General features: G+C 44.0%; 1 protein-coding gene across 1 annotated transcript in view; it reads right to left on the bottom strand.

The window, feature by feature from the left end:
- vwa3b (von Willebrand factor A domain containing 3B) overlaps nucleotides 1-18,106 on the bottom strand; it is a 184,255-nt gene that overhangs the window by 113,487 nt on the left and 52,662 nt on the right. The window contains exon 7 of the mRNA XM_033023449.1: nucleotides 7,859-7,974. Coding sequence (XP_032879340.1) covers nucleotides 7,859-7,974 — 116 coding nt within the window. The remainder of the gene's footprint in view (nucleotides 1-7,858; nucleotides 7,975-18,106) is intronic.

Below are 18,106 nucleotides of genomic sequence, written 5' to 3'. Positions count from 1 at the left end.
CTTTTCCTTTCTTCTAACGCTATCTTTAACTTCTCATTCAGATATAGCCGCACCATTTTTCCATTTGGTTTCATTTTCAGCCTTAAGGGAAAGTATATTCACAGTACTTTATTTTTAAAGGAACCTTTAGCTTGTTTATTGCAAGACCAATTAATGTAACTTCACAAACTACTGCAATTAACTCATGCCTTGCACTTTCATAGTTTGCATTGCTGGAGATTCAGTCATATAAAATGTTATCATATTATGATTAATTTTCCCTAAATGTCCCTTAACCATCAGATTGTGGCGTCAGCCTAAACAGGGCCACTCATGCTCGAACCCTCGTCAGGAGATACGAGGGCGGGCACGTGACGTCATGGGCTAGAGGGAGTGTCCTGATACAAAAGCTCTCTCACCACGAGACCTAGCGAGACAACTGGCATCTGAGCACGAGGGAACAACCTCGCTCAGCAGCAACAACATTGTATTATAGTTAGCGCACCAACTACCACCGAATAAATGATTCTTTGAACCGGCCAACGTCTCCTTTATTCATCACGTATGGTGCCGCTACACTGGTGACCCTCGCACCCCTCGGTACCTCGGGATCGCCCACGCAGAGCGTCACTGCGCCCGTGGAGCCTCCGTCCCGACTCTCGCCCGGGGTGTCCCCGACCCACGTGTAGGAGCCGCCCTCGACCGTTATTTTCCTTCCTTGTTGCCGACGTCTCCCAGCCGTTGCTGGGGGACGTTTACTCAGGACACTCTCCCTTCGCTGGTTGAGGAGATACGGCTGTGTCTCTTCCGACCGGCGGCTTCTGCATCGGTCCTCTCGCACCCCTCGGTACCTCGGGATCGCCCACGCAGAGCGTCGACTGCGCCCGTGGAGCCTCCGTCCCGACACTCGCCCGGGGTGTCCCCAACACACATGCAGGAGCCGCCCTCGACCATTCTATTCCTTCCTCCGGTTCTGGGGGGGGTCCTGTGGCATCAGCCTAAACACGGGCCACTCATGCTCGAACCCTCGTCAGGAGATACGAGGGCGGGCACGTGACGTCATGGGCTAGAGGGAATGTCCTGATACAAAAGCTCTCTCACCACGAGACCTAGCGAGACAACTGGCAGCTGAGCACGAGGGAACAACCTCGCTCAGCAGCAACAACATTGTATTATAGTTAGCGCACCAACTACCACCGAATAAATGATTCTTTGAACCGGCCAACGTCTCCTTTATTCATCACGTATGGTGCCGCTACAAGATTATTAATTACTATTTCATACTGCTGAAATCTAGATCAAAAGTAGTTTTTTTTCCTTGTTGGTTATTTTAAGGGCCTGTCCCACTTACGGGACTTTTTCGGCGAATGCCGGCACCCGTCATAGGTCGCCTAAAATTTTCAACATGTTGAAAATTCAGCAGTGACCAGAAAGACGCTACGACTCTTTGGGTGACTAGGAGACTACTTACGACCATACAGGCGACACCCTGGCGACATGTCGCGGGGTGAAGCCTGTATGGTCGTGAATATTCGCCTAAAGAGTCATACCTTGTTCTGGTCGCGCTGGATTTTCAAATTTTCGGCGACCTGTAACGACCTATGATGGGTGCCGGCAGTCCCCGAAAAAGTCGCGTAAGTGGGACAGGCCCTTAAAGTACTGATAGCGAAAACAGTCCATTGTACACGCCATGAAAATGTCCTCTCGGGTATCTCATTTGGTTTGCACAGGTCTACAGAGTCTCACATGGTTAGTAAAATCCCCGTGAGCTTTTGCTTCACCATTCTCTGCGGATGTAAGCAAATGAAAGCAACAGCAGAAATGACACGAGACCACAAGATTAGGCAATAGAAACCAACCTGAAAGCAAAGCTAAAAGTAGTCAATGATTTCTTTAAACAGCACCCGTGGGAGGATGATCCCTTCACGCTGCTGCACACATGTTCAACCATCTTGGCTTAAGAATCAGCACTAGCTGTGGCATGGACCTTCAATATGACATTGTTGGTGTTAACGATATATTGCACCCTAGGTGATGCATGATCTACAGCTAGATCTGCTGCAACACAAGTTTGTAGATTAAATGGCTTCTGTAAATTGGACCGGGTTTGATTCTAACCTTGGGTGCTGCCTGTGTGGAGTTTGCAGATTCTCTTGGGTGGAACAGTGGCACAGCGGTAGAGTTGCTGCCTTACAGCGCCAGAGACCCGGGTTCGATCCTGACTATGGGTGTTGTCTGTATGGAGTTTATGAGTGCGTGGGTTTTTCTCCGGGTGCTCCGGTTTCCTCCCACAATCCAAAGATATCCAGGTTTGTAGGTTAATTGGCTTTGTAAAATTGTAAATGATCCCTAGTGTGTATAATAGTGCGAGATACAGCAAGGATTTCAAAAATAAAGGTCTTTTTAATAGCTTTTTTTTGATGTGCTGGTTGTATGTTAAATCGTTTAATAGAGAATCATTGCACTTGTGTCAATGGCTTGATTTCTAGCCACCTGCATTGAGGCAGACTGTGTGTGTAGGAAGGAACTGCAGATGCTGGTTGAAACCGAAGATAGACACAAAATGCAGGAGTAACTCAGCGGGACAAGCAGCATCTCTGGAGAGAAGGAATGGGTGATATTTCGGGTCGAAATCCTTCTTCAGTCCGAAGGTAAACCAAAAGGGAAAGTACAGGGAGCAGAATACAGTTCTCAGCATTGTAGTGCATCAGTTCCATAAACAAAGTTCAATGCCCGCAATGCGGTGGAGGTGAATCGAACAGTCACCTAGCTTATGGAAGGACCTTTCAGAAGCCTAAGGGGAAGAACCTGTTACTGAGTCAAGTTGGGCACATTTGCAAACTCCTGTGCCTTCAGCCCAATGGGAGCAGGGAGAAGAAGGAATGACCAGGGTGGGACAAGTCTTTGATTACGTCAGTTGCTCTCTTTATATAGCTTTCAACATTTTACCTACATATATATATATATATATGCTAAACTAAGTGGGAACCCTTGTGTCCCAGCATCACACGGTTGGTCTGGTCACCCAACGCAATATTCCACCTCTCCACCAATTCCAATATTCCTCGCCAGTGGGGGGGCGGGGGTTTTCTGTTGCGCTAGTATGGGTGTTGTGGGCTGAAGGTACTAGTTTCCAGAGGGCTAGTATATACATTGTGGGCCAAATGGATTCTTGAGCTGGCAGCCAACACAAACTTTTTTAAAAAGGCGAGGCAAACAATCGGGCTGCAGCCACCGGACAATCAAAATTCATTTTGTAAACAGCAACTTTTTTTAAAAAGGCGAGGCAAACAATTGGGCTGCAGCCACCTGACAACCAAAATTCATTTTGTGAACACAAACTTTAAAAAAAAAGGCGAGACAAACAATTGGGCTGCAGCCACCTGACAACCAAAACTCATTTTGTGAACACAAACCTTTTAAAAAAAGGCGAGGCAAACAATTGGGCTGCAGCCACCTGACAACCAAAATTCATTTTGTGAACACAAACATTTTTTAAAAAGGCGAGGCAAACAATTGGGCTGCAGCCACCTGACAACCAAAATTCATTTTGTGAACTCAAACTTATTAAAAAAAAAGGCGAGGCAAACAATTGAGCTGCAGCCACCTGACAACCAAAATTCTTTTATTTTTATTTTTTATTTTTTATTTTTATTAGAAGTACAATAAGTTACAGTAATACACACCACATATATCTTATTACATTTGTTGTACCCCTTCATTTTTTGAGCTTTAAGAGAGATAGAAATAAAAGTAAGGAAAGTGAGAAAGAGTCGTGATAGTGCAAGAAAGTGTTGGGAAAAGAAAGCCCATGAGAAAGAGAGAAGAAAGTTAAGAAATAGACCCTAGAAAAGAAAGAAAAAAAGAGAAACAATCCCTCTATTATAAAAAACTCCGCAAAAAGGGATATACCAACCATATTTTTCATCCCCCGTTACCAGATCCTGGCACCATTTATTTTTTTAAATTACTGTTGCACCTTATGCTTGTAGTAAGTCCATAAATGCAGACCACATCTTTTGGAAGTGGTCTGCTTTGCCTGCGAGGAGGAGTCTCATATCTTCCATGTGTAATGTTTCGAACATGTTTGAAATCCACTGTAATTCATTTTGTGAATACAAACTTTATTTTAAAGGTGAGGCACACAATTGGGCTACAGCCACCTGACAACCAAAATTCATTTTGTGAACACAAACCTTTTAAAAAAGGCGAGGCAAACAATTGGGCTGCAGCCACTTTACAGCCGCATCGAGGGGACTCACCGTGGAGTAGACGTGCGTTCAGTGTTATTCGCACTCAGAGAGCCGTGACCCTCTCGCTTCCTGGGTCTGGCAGAGACTGAGTGAGGCACTACACTTCCTGTTTTTCTAAACACTCCCCCCAGCCGCCAGCGGGGGCAGCAGAGAAAATGGAGAATTTGATAAAAACATTAATTTCTCTCAGATTTTTCATCGATGGGATAAATCCTCTGGTCACAGAAGGCGGGGGGGGGGGCTCTGAGCAAAGTGGCCAAAAATGACGGCCATAGGTGGCGGCGTTCTCTCGGAAATCGCAGCACAGTGGGCCAAAAGCGGTCAAGATCAGACTTTTAGTAATATAATAAGTGGGACCCGTTGGATCCCATGTTCACATGGGAGGGCTGGTCCCCCGACGCAATATTCCACCTCTCCACCAATTCCAATATTGGTGGCCAGTGGGGAGGCTTTCTGGAGTGCTGGTATGGGTTCTTGGGGTGGCAGCTCAGTCCCTCAAGCCTGATCTGCTGGCAGCTCACTCATGGCTGGTGGGCTGGCAGTTGACTCATTTCAAGCAGGGTGCAAGGCCACCGAATTCAAGTGCAGTTTCCAACCACTTCAAGCAGGGTGCAAGGCCACCGAATTCAAGTGCAGTTTCATACCACTTCAAGCAGGGTGCAAGGCCACCAAATTCAAGTGCAGTTTCATACCACTTCAACCTGGATCCAAGGCCACCAAATTCAAGTGCAGTTTGATACCACTTTCAGCAGGGTGCAAGGCCACCAAATTCAGCGCAGTTTCATACCACTTCAAGCAGGATGCAAGGCCGCAAAATTCAAGTGCAGTTTCATTCCACTTCAAGCAGGGTGCAAGGCCACCAAATTCAAGTGCAGTTTCATTCCATTTCAAGCAGGGTGCAAGGACACCAAATTCAAATGCAGCTTCATACCATTTCATGCAGGGTGAAACCACCATAGAACCACACAAAACACCAAACTCAGTTCAGTAGACATTCAGTGTGTTCAGTTGATTCACAGCTCAGACAGAGTCGTGACCTCTCCCTCCCCCATCATGCAGAGACTGAGCCACACCCACACTTCCGGGTTTTATAACCCCTCCCCCTCCCACCGGAAAAGGTGTGGCCTTCATGGCGTGATTGACAGGAGAGAAATTCTCAAAAAATTTTAAACACTAATAACACTTTTATTTTTCATTGATAGGAATAATTCTCTGCACCTGCTGAGCAGAGGGGGGCTGAGTAAAATGGCCAAAAATCACAGCCGTAAGTGGTAGCGTTTTATCTAAAATCAATATACAGTGCAAACAGGAAGTAAGTGCATTTGCAGTAGTGCCTTTCAACTTCAAGCCAAAGCACCCAAGCCACCATTTGCAGTAAGTAGTGCCTTTCAACTTCAAGCCAAAGCACCCAAGCCACCATTTGCAGTAAGTAGTGCCTTTCAACTTCAAGCCAAAGCACCCAAGCCACCATTTGCACTAAGTAGTGCCTTTCAACTTCAAGCCAAAGCACCCAAGCCACCATTTGCAGTAGGTAGTGCCTTTCAACTTCAAGCCAAAGCACCCAAGCCACCATTTGCAGTATGTAGTGCCTTTTAACTTCAAGCCAAAGCACCCGCCACCATTTAACCATATAATAACCATATAACAATTACAGCATGGAAACAGGCCATCTCGACCCTTGTAGTCTGTGCCAAACACGTATTCTCCCCTAGTCCCATATACCTGCGCTCAGACCATAACCCTCCATTCCTTTCCCGTCCATATAACTATCCAATTTATTTTTAAATGATAAAAACGAACCTGCCTCCACCACCTTCACTGGAAGCTCATTCCACACAGCCACCACTCTCTGAGTAAAGAAGTTCCCCCTCATGTTACCCCTAAACTTCTGTCCCTTAATTCTCAAGTCATGTCCCCTTGTTTTAATCTTCCCTACTCTCAGTGGGAAAAGCTTATCCACGTCAACTCTGTCTATCCCTCTCATCATTTTAAAGACCTCTATCAAGTCCCCCCTTAACCTTCTGCGCTCCAAAGAATAAAGCCCTAACTTGTTCAACCTTTCTCTGTAACTTAGTTGCTGAAACCCAGGCAACATTCTGGTAAATCGCCTCTGTACTCTCTCTATTTTGTTGACATCCTTCCTATAATTAGGCGACCAAAATTGTACACCATACTCCAGAATTGGCCTCACCAATGCCTTGTACAATTTTATCATTACATCCCAACTTCTATACTCAATGCTCTGATTTATAAAGGCCAGCACACCAAAAGCTTTCTTTACCACCCTATCTACATGAGATTCCACTTTCAGGGAACTGTGCACAGTTATTCCAAGATCCCTCTGTTCACCTGCATTCTTCAATTCCCTACCATTTACCATGTACGTCCTATTTTGATTTGTCCTGCCAAGATGTAGCACCTCACACTTATCAGCATTAAACTCCATCTGCCATCTTTCAGCCCACTCTTCCAACCGGCATAAATCTCTCTGTAGACTTTGAAAATCCACTTCATTATCCACAACCCCACCTATCTTAGTATCATCTGCATACTTACTAATCCAATTTACCACACCATCATCCAGATCATTGATGTACATGACAAACAACAGTGGACCCAACACAGATCCCTGTGGCACCCCACTAGTCACTGGCCTCCATCCTGACAAACAGCCATCCACCATTACTCTCGGGCATCTCCCATTCAGCCACTGTTGAATCCATCTTGCTACTCCACCATTACTACCCAACCATTGAACCTTCTTAACCAACCTTCCATGAGGATCCTTGTCAAAGGCCTTACTGAAGTCCATATATACAACATCCGCGGCTTTACCCTCATCAATTTCCCGAGTAACCTCTTCAAAAAATTCAAGAAGATTAGTCAAACATGACCTTCCAGGCACAAATCCATGTTGACTGTTCCTAATCAGACCCTGTTTATCTGTACATTTGCTGTAAGTAGTGCCTTTTAACTTCAAGCCAAAGCATGCAAGCCACCATTTGCAGTAAGTAGTGCCTTTTAACTTCGCCAAAGCACCCAAGCCACCATTTGCAGTAAATAGTGCCTTTTAGCTTCAAGCCAAAGCACACAAGCCACCATTTGCAGTAGGTGGTGCCTTTTAACTTCAAGCCAAAGCACCCAAACAACCATTTGCAGGCAGTGCCTTTTTACTTCAAACAAACCATATTTTCATTTTCAAACCACATTAAGGGGACTCACAGTTGAGTAGACATGTGTTCAGTGTTATTCAGAGCCCTTTGGCTTCATCCATCTTGTAGAGACTGAGTGAGGCACACCACTTCCTGGTTTTATAGTCTCTCCCCCTCCCTCCAGCAGGGGCAGCAGAGAGAATGGTGAATTCTTTTTAAACATTAATATATCTCTGATTTCTCATCGATGGGAAAAATCCTCCAGTCCAGGAAGGTGGAGGGGGGCTCTGAGTGAGGTGGCCAAAAATGACGGCCATAGATGGCGGCGTTCTCTCGGAAATCGCAGCACAGTGGGCCAAAAGCGGTCAAGATCAGACTTTTAGTAATATAGATAGATATAAATATATAATAGAAGATGCTTCGGTAAAATATATGTCACTATATTGATGGTCAATCGCTCTGAGAACCACTCACCTGGTGGCACACCGCCAATAAGTTTCCTGGGGGTCTTTGGTGTTTGGGTATCAGTGTCGTTGGTGGGAGATATTTCCTCCTCTTCATATTCATTCATTAGAGCAAATGCATGAAATCTGCTGGGACATAAGCACGGCACATTAAGAAATATTTAGTAATGACCAACAGGGCCAGCACGTCACTGAGTATTTCAGGAACCACTTGTCTCAATGGCTTTCACACATTATGTAGAGTCATAGAGTCATACAGCACAGAAAATCGCCCCTTTGCCCCAACTAGCCCACACCGACTAAGATGTCTAAACTACACTAGTCCTACCTTCCTGCATTTAGCCCATATCCTTCTAAATCTTTCCTAGACATGTACCCATCAAAATGTCTTTCAACCCTTGTGATAGTCCCAGCCTCACTACCTCCTCCGGCAGCTTGTTCCATACACCCACCACCCTTTGTGTGAAGAAGTTGCCCCTCAGGTTCCTATTAAATATTTTCCTCATCACCTTAAACTCATGTACTCTGGAGCTTCTACAGTCCTCTAGAACTCTAGAGCTTCTTACAATTCTATTTCATCTGTATGATTATCTCCCGAAATGAATAGTTTGGTAGTCAATTTTAGAAGGCATTTGTGCAGAACCCACTTTGGTGCATTTAGCTTCGTATCTATACCAGACTGATTAAAAAACGTTATGAGAAACAGGAGATGGAGAAGACCAACTACTCTCTGTAGTCTGCTCGACAATTTAATGCAATCATGGTCTCTACTTCAATACATTGCCTGTTCCCCACAGCTCTTGACAAATCCAATGACCAAAAATCGATCTCGACTTGAACCTATTTCATCTGGTTCTTGATTCCCCTACTCTGAGTTAAAAAAAACTCGGTACATCTACCCTACCTATCCCCCTGATGATCTTATACAACTCTATGAGATCACCCTTCATCCTCTTGTGCTCCAAGGAATAAAGTCCTAGCTCGCTCCCTAACTTCTCCCTATGAGCTCAGGCCCTCGAGTCCCGGCAACATCCTTGTAAATCTTCACTGCACCCTTTCCAGTTTAATAACATCAACATGTACTGGGCTAAAAATCAGCAGCGAAGTTTCACAATAGTAACAATTCCAAGCAGACTTATGGAATTTTTGAGGAAAACATTGATTCAGTAAGAAAAGCTACTGAGAAAGACAAATGAAATAGACAATTGAAAATATTTGTAGGCCAGAATAACATCTGGGATCTTGGTTATAACATGTTTCTTGGAAAGCTTGATATTATATTGTCTGCACAGACAATATAATGGAGAGTATTCCTGGAGGTTTAGGATTCAGGTAGACACTTAATCTAGAAGGTGCATTTTTGGGCTCTGAGTTCCAACCAGTGTCATTATCACAATGCCGGCAAAGCACAAAAAATGCACAACATGCTTAGCAGGTCAGGCAGCAACTGTGGTACAGCAGTAATATTGCCGTTCGAGGGCCCTCTATCGGAATTGAAATGAAAGACGACTGACCCAAAACATTAGCTCTGTTTCTCTCTCTGCAGACGCTGCCTGACCTACTGAGCACTTCCAGCATTTGTTATGTTGTAACTCCAGGTGACTTTCCTATCTAACAGAAGCACAATATGTACATGCCTGTAGACATGGAGATATTTTTTGTTAGTATTCATTGCCCTTGAGAAGGTGGTGGTGAACCTCTGCTTCTTCTTCTTCTTGCGAATGGCGTGCACAGCCTAAAGTTGTAGGACAACTTGTACTATTTGATCTTATTTGATTGTGCATGCCGGGTTGATTGCATTCGTCGAAACAGGGTGGACCACGTGAAGGTTGCAATCTTCCACCCCGTGAACCTCTGCATTAAATTGTTGCAATCCTTCTGGTGAAGGTTACTCCCACCAAGCTCTGAGAGGAGTTCCAGTATTTCGACCCAGTGACAATAAAATATATTTCTTGGTCAGGTTAATAGAAACATAGAAACATAGAAAATAGGTGCAGGAGTAGGCCATTCGGCCCTTCGAGCCTGCACCACCATTCAATATGATCATGGCTGATCATCCAACTCAGTATCCTGTATCTGCCTTCTCTCCATATCCCCTGATCCCTTTAGCCACAAGGGCCACATCTAACTCCCTCTTAAATATAGCCAATGAACTGGCCTTCTGTGGCAGAGAATTCCAGAGATTCACCACTCTCTGTGTGAAAAATGTTTTTCTCATCTTGGTCCTAAAAGATTTCCCCCTTATCCTTAAACTGTGACCCCTTGTTCTGGACTTCCCCAACATCGGGAACAATCTTCCTGCATCTAGCCTGTCCAACCCCTTAAGAATTTTGTAGGTTTCTATAAGATCCCCCCTCAATCTTCTAAATTCTAGCGAGTATAAGCCGAGTCTATCCAGTCTTTCTTCATATGAAAGTCCTGACATCCCAGGAATCAGTCTGGTGAACCTTCTCTGTACTCCCTCTATGGCAAGAATGTTTTTCCTCAGATTAGGAGACCAAAACTGTACGCAATACTCCAGGTGTGGTCTCACCAAGACCCTGTACAACTGCAGTAGAACCTCCCTGCTCCTATACTCAAATCCTTTTGCTATGAATGCTAACATACCATTCGCTTTCTTCACTGCCTGCTGCACCTGCATGCCTACTTTCAATGACTGGTGTACTATGACACCCAGGTCTCGTTGCATCTCCCCTTTTCCTAATCAGCCACCATTCAGATAATAGTCTATTTTCCTGTTTTTGCCACCAAAGTGGATAACCTCACATTTATCCACATTATACTGCATCTGCCATGCATTTGCCCACTCACCCAGCCTATCCAAGTCACCCTGCAGCCTCCTAGCATCCTCCTCACAGCTAACACTGCCCCCCAACTTCGTGTCATCCGCAAACCTGGAGATGTTGCATTCAATTCACTCATCCAAATCATTAATATATATTGTAAATAGCTGGGGTCCCAGCACTGAGCCTTGCGGTACCCCACTAGTAATGTGCACATGGGGGGAAATGTACAAGCAATATTTCACTGCACGTGAGGCTTTTGTACTTCTCGGCAGAGGTGGTGGGATTGGGAACTGCTGTGGGAGTGGTTTAGCAGTATGTGTAGGAAGGAACTGCAAATGCTGGTTTATACAGAAGATAGACACAAAGTGCTGGAGTAACTCAGCGGGTCAGGCAGCATTCTTCTACAGTCTGGAGAAGGGTTCCGACCCAAAACAATCGCCTATCCTTTTTCCCCACAGATTGTACCTGGCCCGCTGAGTTACTCCAGCACATTGTGTCAAGCATAACTAAGTAGTTGTGGTGCATTTTGTAGATTGGACACATGAGAGTGGTTGTGAGCCAGGAGTAGATATGCCATTTAAGTGGCCGTCTTTATCCTGTATGGTATTGATTTCCTTGAGACTTGTTGGGCCTACATTCATTAAGGCCATGGAAGAATACCCATAATGGTCCAGGCTTGCCTTGTAGATCCTGGAAGAGCTTTGGAGGTGAGTCACTTGTTGCTGGATATCATTTTTTGTAGCCATTGTATTTGTACAGTTGAGTTTCCGGTTGATGGTGACCTCCAGGATATTAATGTTTAAGAAAGAACTGCTGATGCTGGAAAAATCAAAGGTAGACAAAAATGCTGGAGAAACTCAGCGGGTGAGGCAGCATTTATGGAGCGAAGGAATAGGTGACGTTTCGGGTCGAAGTCTGAAGAAGGGTCTCGACCCGAAACGTCACCTATTCCTTCGCTCCATAGAAGCTGCCTCACCCGTTGAGTTTCTCCAGCATTTATGTCCACCTTCCAGGATATTAATAGTGGAGAACTTAGTGATCGTAATTCCATTAAATGTCAATGGTAGGTAGTCAAGCTCCTTCATGTTGGGGATAGTCATTACCTGGCACTTTTGTGGTTGAATAATACTTGCCACTTACCAACCCCTTGCCCATACAAGTCTCGCTGGATGGAATATCGCAAAACCACCTGTAAATATCCCCTCCAGGTGAAGTACAAGACAACCCACAGTGAAGTTCTTTTAATGAGACTTTAGGTACAGGTGACCCCCACATTTGAAAGGGTGGGGTGGAGGGGGAGGGGGGGGGGATGTTGTTCCTAGAAAACAGGCTTTATCACGGTTTTCCACAATTTGAAGCGCCGTCATCTTCACGTGTCAAGTCACGCGTTAAATGTTATAACATTTGTTGTTTATTTACTTTCTTTATACACAAATTCTGTGACAGCAAATTTAATTCTGCATCTCAAATTTCCGTGTAGTGATTTCTAAATTCCGTAAGAGTGAATTTCTGAAACCCAAACGGCCATAACACAGAGGTTGCCTGTACTCACAGGTTCATACGTAAGTTCTTGGAGCAGTATTAGGCCATTCGGCCCATCAAGTCTATTCTGCCATTCAATCATGGCTGATCTATCTGTCCCTTTCAACGCACTATTTGCCTCAATCTCCTTCTGCCTGTCTCAAAGTTGTAGCTTTCAGGTTTAGTTGATGATTTCATATTTCAGAGGATTGAACAAATGTCCCCAATGGTTGCGATCAATTGGAAATCCCAATCAGTAAAATTTATCTTAACTTTCAAATTGGTAAAGCTATGTCCTTTCCTAGTGTTTTTATCGAATTACAAAATGTTTTTTTTTTCCCTCCAGCTAATGAATGAGCCGAAACACTCACCAGTATAACATGTATTGTATTACATTTTAAGATGTTTGTGAGATGGATCTGTTGATTAATTAATAGTTCTTAAGGTCCAGGTCACAAGTAAAATAAGCAGCTTGCACATCAAGATAATTAAGCAGAAATCTAAAGCCTTTAAGTAGTTTCATAACATTATAGACAATAGACAATAGGTGCAGGAGTAGGCCATTCGGCTCTTTGAGCCAGCACCGCCATTCACTGTGATCATGGCTGATCATCCCCAATCAGTAGCCTGTTTCTGCCTTCTCCCCATATCCCCTGACTCCAAGTCAAGTCAGTTTAAGCAAAAATAGCTACTCGTGTTATATTTCAAATTGTCATTAACGTAAAAACATACTAGTTTTCTAGTATTCTAGTTTTAATTTTGTGCCACATATTAATTGATAATTTTTCAGTTGACAGATGAGAATACTTCACCATGCCCTTTCAATTTCTTCCTGGTACTCGGACTAGAGTTTAGTTTAGTTTGGATATATAGCACGGAAGCCGCGCCGACCAGCGATCACCCCATACATTAGTACTGTCCAACACACCAGGCACAATTTACAATCTTTACCAAAGCCAATTAACCTACAAACCTGTACGTCTTTAGAGTGTGTGAGGAAACCGAAGCACCCGGAGAAATCCCACGCAGGTCACAGTGAAAACGAACCTACTCCGTAGAGACGACACCCGTAGTTAAGTTCGAACCCGAGTCTCTGGCGCTGCAAGGCAGCAACTCTATCGCTGTGCCACCGTGCTGCCTGGTGGTTGTGACTAGAAAACTGGTTATGCTTTGTTTGGACAGAATTGGTCATTTTTGATGCGTGGCTGAAGGACTGGTGCAGTGGGCAGGGATTCAAGTTTCTGGATCATTGGGACTTCTTTTGGGGAAGGTATGACCTGTACAGAAAGGACGGGCTACACTTGAACCCGAGGGGGACCAATATCCTGGCGGGGAGATTTGCAAAGGCTACTGGGGAGACTTTAAACTAGAACGGTTGGGGGGAGGGACTCAAATAGCGAAAACTAGTAGACAGAGTGTGAGACAGGAGGCAGAGAAGGGAAGCACTCGGACCCAAAATCTAGAGGAGAAAGAAAAAAAGAAAATAAACCGAGAATAAGAGGCGGTGGGTTTCTTAAATGTGTATATTTTAATGCTAGGAGCATTGTGAGAAAGGTGGATGAGCTTAGAGCCTGGATTGACACCTGGAAGTATGATGTTGTGGTGATCAGTGAAACATGGTTGCAGGACGGCTGTGATTGGAAACTAAATATTCCAGGATTTCGTTGCTTCAGGTGTGATAGAATTGGAGGGGCAAGAGGTGGAGGTGTTGCATTGCTTGTCAGGGAAGATATTACAGCAGTGCTTTGGCAGGATAGATTAGAGGGCTTGTCTAGGGAGGCTATTTGGGTGGAACTGAGAAATGGGAAAGGGGTAGCAACACTTATAGGGGTGTATTATAGACCGCCAAATGGGGAGCGAGAATTGGAAGAGCAAATATGTAAGGAGATAGCAGATATTAGTAGTAAACACAAGGTAGTGATTGTGGGAGATTTCAATTTTCCACACATAGACTGGGAAACACATTCTGTAAATGGGCTGGATGGTTTGGAGTTTGTAAAATGTGTGCAGGATAGTTTTTTGCAGCAATACATAGAGGTACCTACTAGAGAAGGGGCAGTGCTGGACCTCCTGTTAGGAAATGAGACAGGTCAGGTGGCGGAGGTATGCGTTGGGGAGCACTTCGGGTCCAGTGATCACAATACCATTAGTTTCACTATAATTATGGAGAGGGTCAGAACTGGACCTAGGGTTGAGATTTTTGATTGGAGAAAGGCTAACTTTGATGAGATGCGAAAGGATTTAAAAGGAGTGAATTGGGACATTTTGTTTTATGGGAAGGATGTAGAAGAGAAATGGAGGTCATTTAAAGGGGAAATTTTAAGAGTACAGAATCTTTATGTCCCTGTTCGGTTGAAAGGAAATAGTAAATATTGGAAAGAGCCATGGTTTTCAAGGGAAATTGGACACTTGGTTTGGAAAAAGAAAGAGATCTACAATAATTATAGGCAGCATGGAGTAAATTCGGTGCTTGAGGAGTATAAAGAATGTAAAAAGAATCTTAAGAAATAAATTAGAAAAGCTAAAAGAAGATATGAGGTTGCTTTGGCAAGTAAGGTGAAAGTAAATCCAAAGGGTTTCTACAGCTCTATTAATAGCAAAAGGATAACGAGGGATAAAATTGGTCCATTAGAGAGACAGAGTGGACAGCTATCTGCAGAGCCAAAATAAATGGGGGAGATATTGAACAATTTCTTTTCTTCGGTATTCACCAAGGAGAAGGATATTGAATTATGTGAGGTAAGGGAAACAAGTAGAGTAGCTATGGATACTATGAGATTCAAAGAAAAAGTAGTACTGACACTTTTGAAAAATATAAAAGTGGGTAAGTGTCCAGGTCCTGACAGGATATTCCCTAAGACATTGAGGGAAGTTAGTGTAGAAATAGCAGGGGCTATGACAGAAATATTTCAAATGTCATTAGAAACGGGAATAGTGCCCGAGGATTGGCGTACTGCGCATGTTGTTCCATTGTTTAAAAAGGGGTCTAAGAGTAAACCTAGCAATTATAGACCTGTTAGTTTGACTTCAGTGGTGGGCAAATTAATGGAAAGATACTTAGAGATAATATATATATAAGCATCTGGATAAACAGGGTCTGATTAGGAACAGTCAACATGGATTTGTGCCTGGAAGGTCATGTTTGACTAATCTTCTTGAATTTTTTGAAGAGGTTACTAGGGAAATTGATGAGGGTAAAGCAGTGGATGTTGTCTATATGGACTTTAGTAAGGCCTTTGACAAGGTTCCTCATGGAAGGTTGGTTAAGAAGGTTCAATTGTTGGGTATTAATGCAGGAGTAGCAAGATGGATTCAACAGTGGCTGAATGGGAGATGCCAGAGAGTAATGGTGGATGGCTGTTTGTCAGGTTGGAGGCAGGTGACTAGTGGGGTGCCTCAGGGATATGTGTGGGGTCCACTGTTGTTTGTCATGTACATCAATGATCTGGATGATGGTGTGGTAAATTGGATTAGTAAGTATGCAGATGATACTAAGATAGGTGGTGTTGTGGATAATGAAGTAGGTTTCCAAAGTCTACAGAGAGATTTAGGCCATTTGAAAGAATGGGCTGAAAGATGGCAGATGGAGTTTAATGCTGATAAGTGTGAGGTGCTACATCTTGGTAGGACAAATCAAAATAGGACGTACATGGTAAATGGTAGCGAATTGAGGAATGCAGTTGAACAGAGGGATCTAGGAATAACTGTGCATAGTTCCCTGTAGGTGGAATCTCATGTAGATAGGGTGGAAAAGAAAGCTTTTGGTATGCTAGCCTTTCTAAATCAGAGCATTGAGTATAGAAGTTGGGATGTAATGTTAAAATTGTACAAGGCATTGGTGAGACCAATTCTGGAGTATGGTGTACAATTTTAGTCGCCCAATTATAGGAAGGATGTCAACAAAATAGAGAGAGTACAGAGGAGATTTACTAGAATGTTGCCTGGGTTTCAGCAACTAAGTTACAAAGAAAGGTTGAATAAGTTAGGTCTTTATTCTTTGGAGCGCACAAGGTTAAGGGGGAACTTGATAGAGGTCTTTAAAATGATGAGAGGGATAGACAGAGTTGACGTGGATAAGCTTTTCCCATTGAGAGTAGGGAAGATTCAAACACGAGGACATGACTTCAGAATTAAGGGACAGAAGTTTAGGGATAACATGAGGGGGAACATCTTTACTCAGAGAGTGGTAGCTGTGTGGAATGATCTTCCAGTGGAAGTGGTGGAGGCAGGTTCGATATTATCATTTAAAAATAAATTGGATAGTTATATGGATGGGAAAGGAATGGAGGGTTATGGTCTGAGTGCAGGTAGATAGGACTAGGGGACAATAAGTGTTCGGCACGGACTTGTAGGGCCGAGATGGCCTGTTTCCGTGCTGTAATTGTTATATGGTTATATGATGTTAAAGTGAAGGAAAACACTATCTGCTCATTTGGCTACATACATACAGTAGCATGGCCATGGAAAAGCTCATAACCCAGAGGACTCCACCATACCAAGGAACCACATTCAATGTGGCCTCGAAGTGGGAAAGGAGAATGTATCACAAGGCAGTTTTTGTACAGTTTTGTCCACCATTTCTCTACAAACTCCTGGGCATGAGAAAATTAAGACAGTTTGTTACTGTAAAGGCTAATAGGCCATTGTCACAAAACAGAAATTATTCAATCACCAGGACAGGAGAATAAGTAGAAAGCACAATACAGTGGGTGCTGGTTTTAAAAACAGAATAACATAGAAATACTCAAAAAATAGGTGCGGCTTGGTGGCGCAGCGGTAGAGTTGCTGCCTTACAGCGCCAGAAACACAGGTTCGATCCTGACTACAGGTGTTGTCTGTACAGAGTTTGTACGTTCTCCCCGTGACTGCGTGGATTTTCCCCGGGTGCTCCAGTTTCCTCCCACGCTCCAGACGTACAGATTTATAGGTTAATTGGCTTCGGTACAGATTGTAAATTGGTGCTAGTGTGTAGGCTAGTGCTAGTGTACAGGGATCACTGGTCGGCGTGGACCAGGTGGACCAAAAGGCCTGTTTCCTCGAAAATTAAACTAAATCAGGAAGAATCTTTCGAAAGAGAAACAGGGTTAGTATTTCAGAACTGTGACCTATCATCAGCAGTTTGAGGATTATATAGTCATTGAGATATATAGCATGGAAACAGGACCTTCAGTGCACCAAATCCATACTATCAAACACCCCTTTAAACTAATCCTCACTACACTAATCCCACTTTATTCTTTCCATTCCGTCAATTTGCCCTGATTTTATCACTCACTTGTACACTGGGGGCAATTTACAGAGGCCAATTAACTTTTACGAGGATGTTGCCAGGACTAGAGGGTGTAAGCTGTAGGGAGAGGTTGTAGGCTAGACTCGATTCCTTGGAGCGCAGGAGAATGAGGGGTGATCTTATGGAGGTGTGTAAAATCATGAGAGGAATAGATCGGGTAAATGGACAGAATCACTCGGGTGAATCGAGAATCAGAGGACATGGGTTCAAGGTGAAGCGGAAAAGATTTAATAGGAATCTGAGGGGTAAGCTTTTCACACAAAGGGTGGTGGGTGTATGGAACAAGCTGCCAGAGGAGGTAGTTGAGGCTGGAACTATCCCAATGTTTAAGAAACAGTTAGGCAGGTACATGGATAGGACATGTTTGGAGGCATATGGACCAAGCGCAGGCAGGTGGGACTAGTGTAGCTGGGACATGTTGGCCAGTGTGGGCAAGATGGGCCGAAGGGCCTGTTTCAACACCATCACTCTATGACTCTCTAACTTACCAACTCACACGTCTTTGGGATGTGGGGTTGAAATCGGAGTATTCGGAAGAAACCCAGGGAGTCACGGGGAGAACGTGCACTACACATAGTTAACATCCGAAGTCAGCATTGAACCTGGGTCTCTGGAGCTGTAAGGCGGCAACTCTACTTGATACACCACGGTGCCACCCCTA

This window comes from Amblyraja radiata, chromosome 6 (genome assembly GCF_010909765.2).
Source record: "Amblyraja radiata isolate CabotCenter1 chromosome 6, sAmbRad1.1.pri, whole genome shotgun sequence".
Lineage (NCBI taxonomy): Eukaryota > Metazoa > Chordata > Chondrichthyes > Rajiformes > Rajidae > Amblyraja > Amblyraja radiata.
This window is presented reverse-complemented; position numbering and strand designations above follow the sequence as displayed.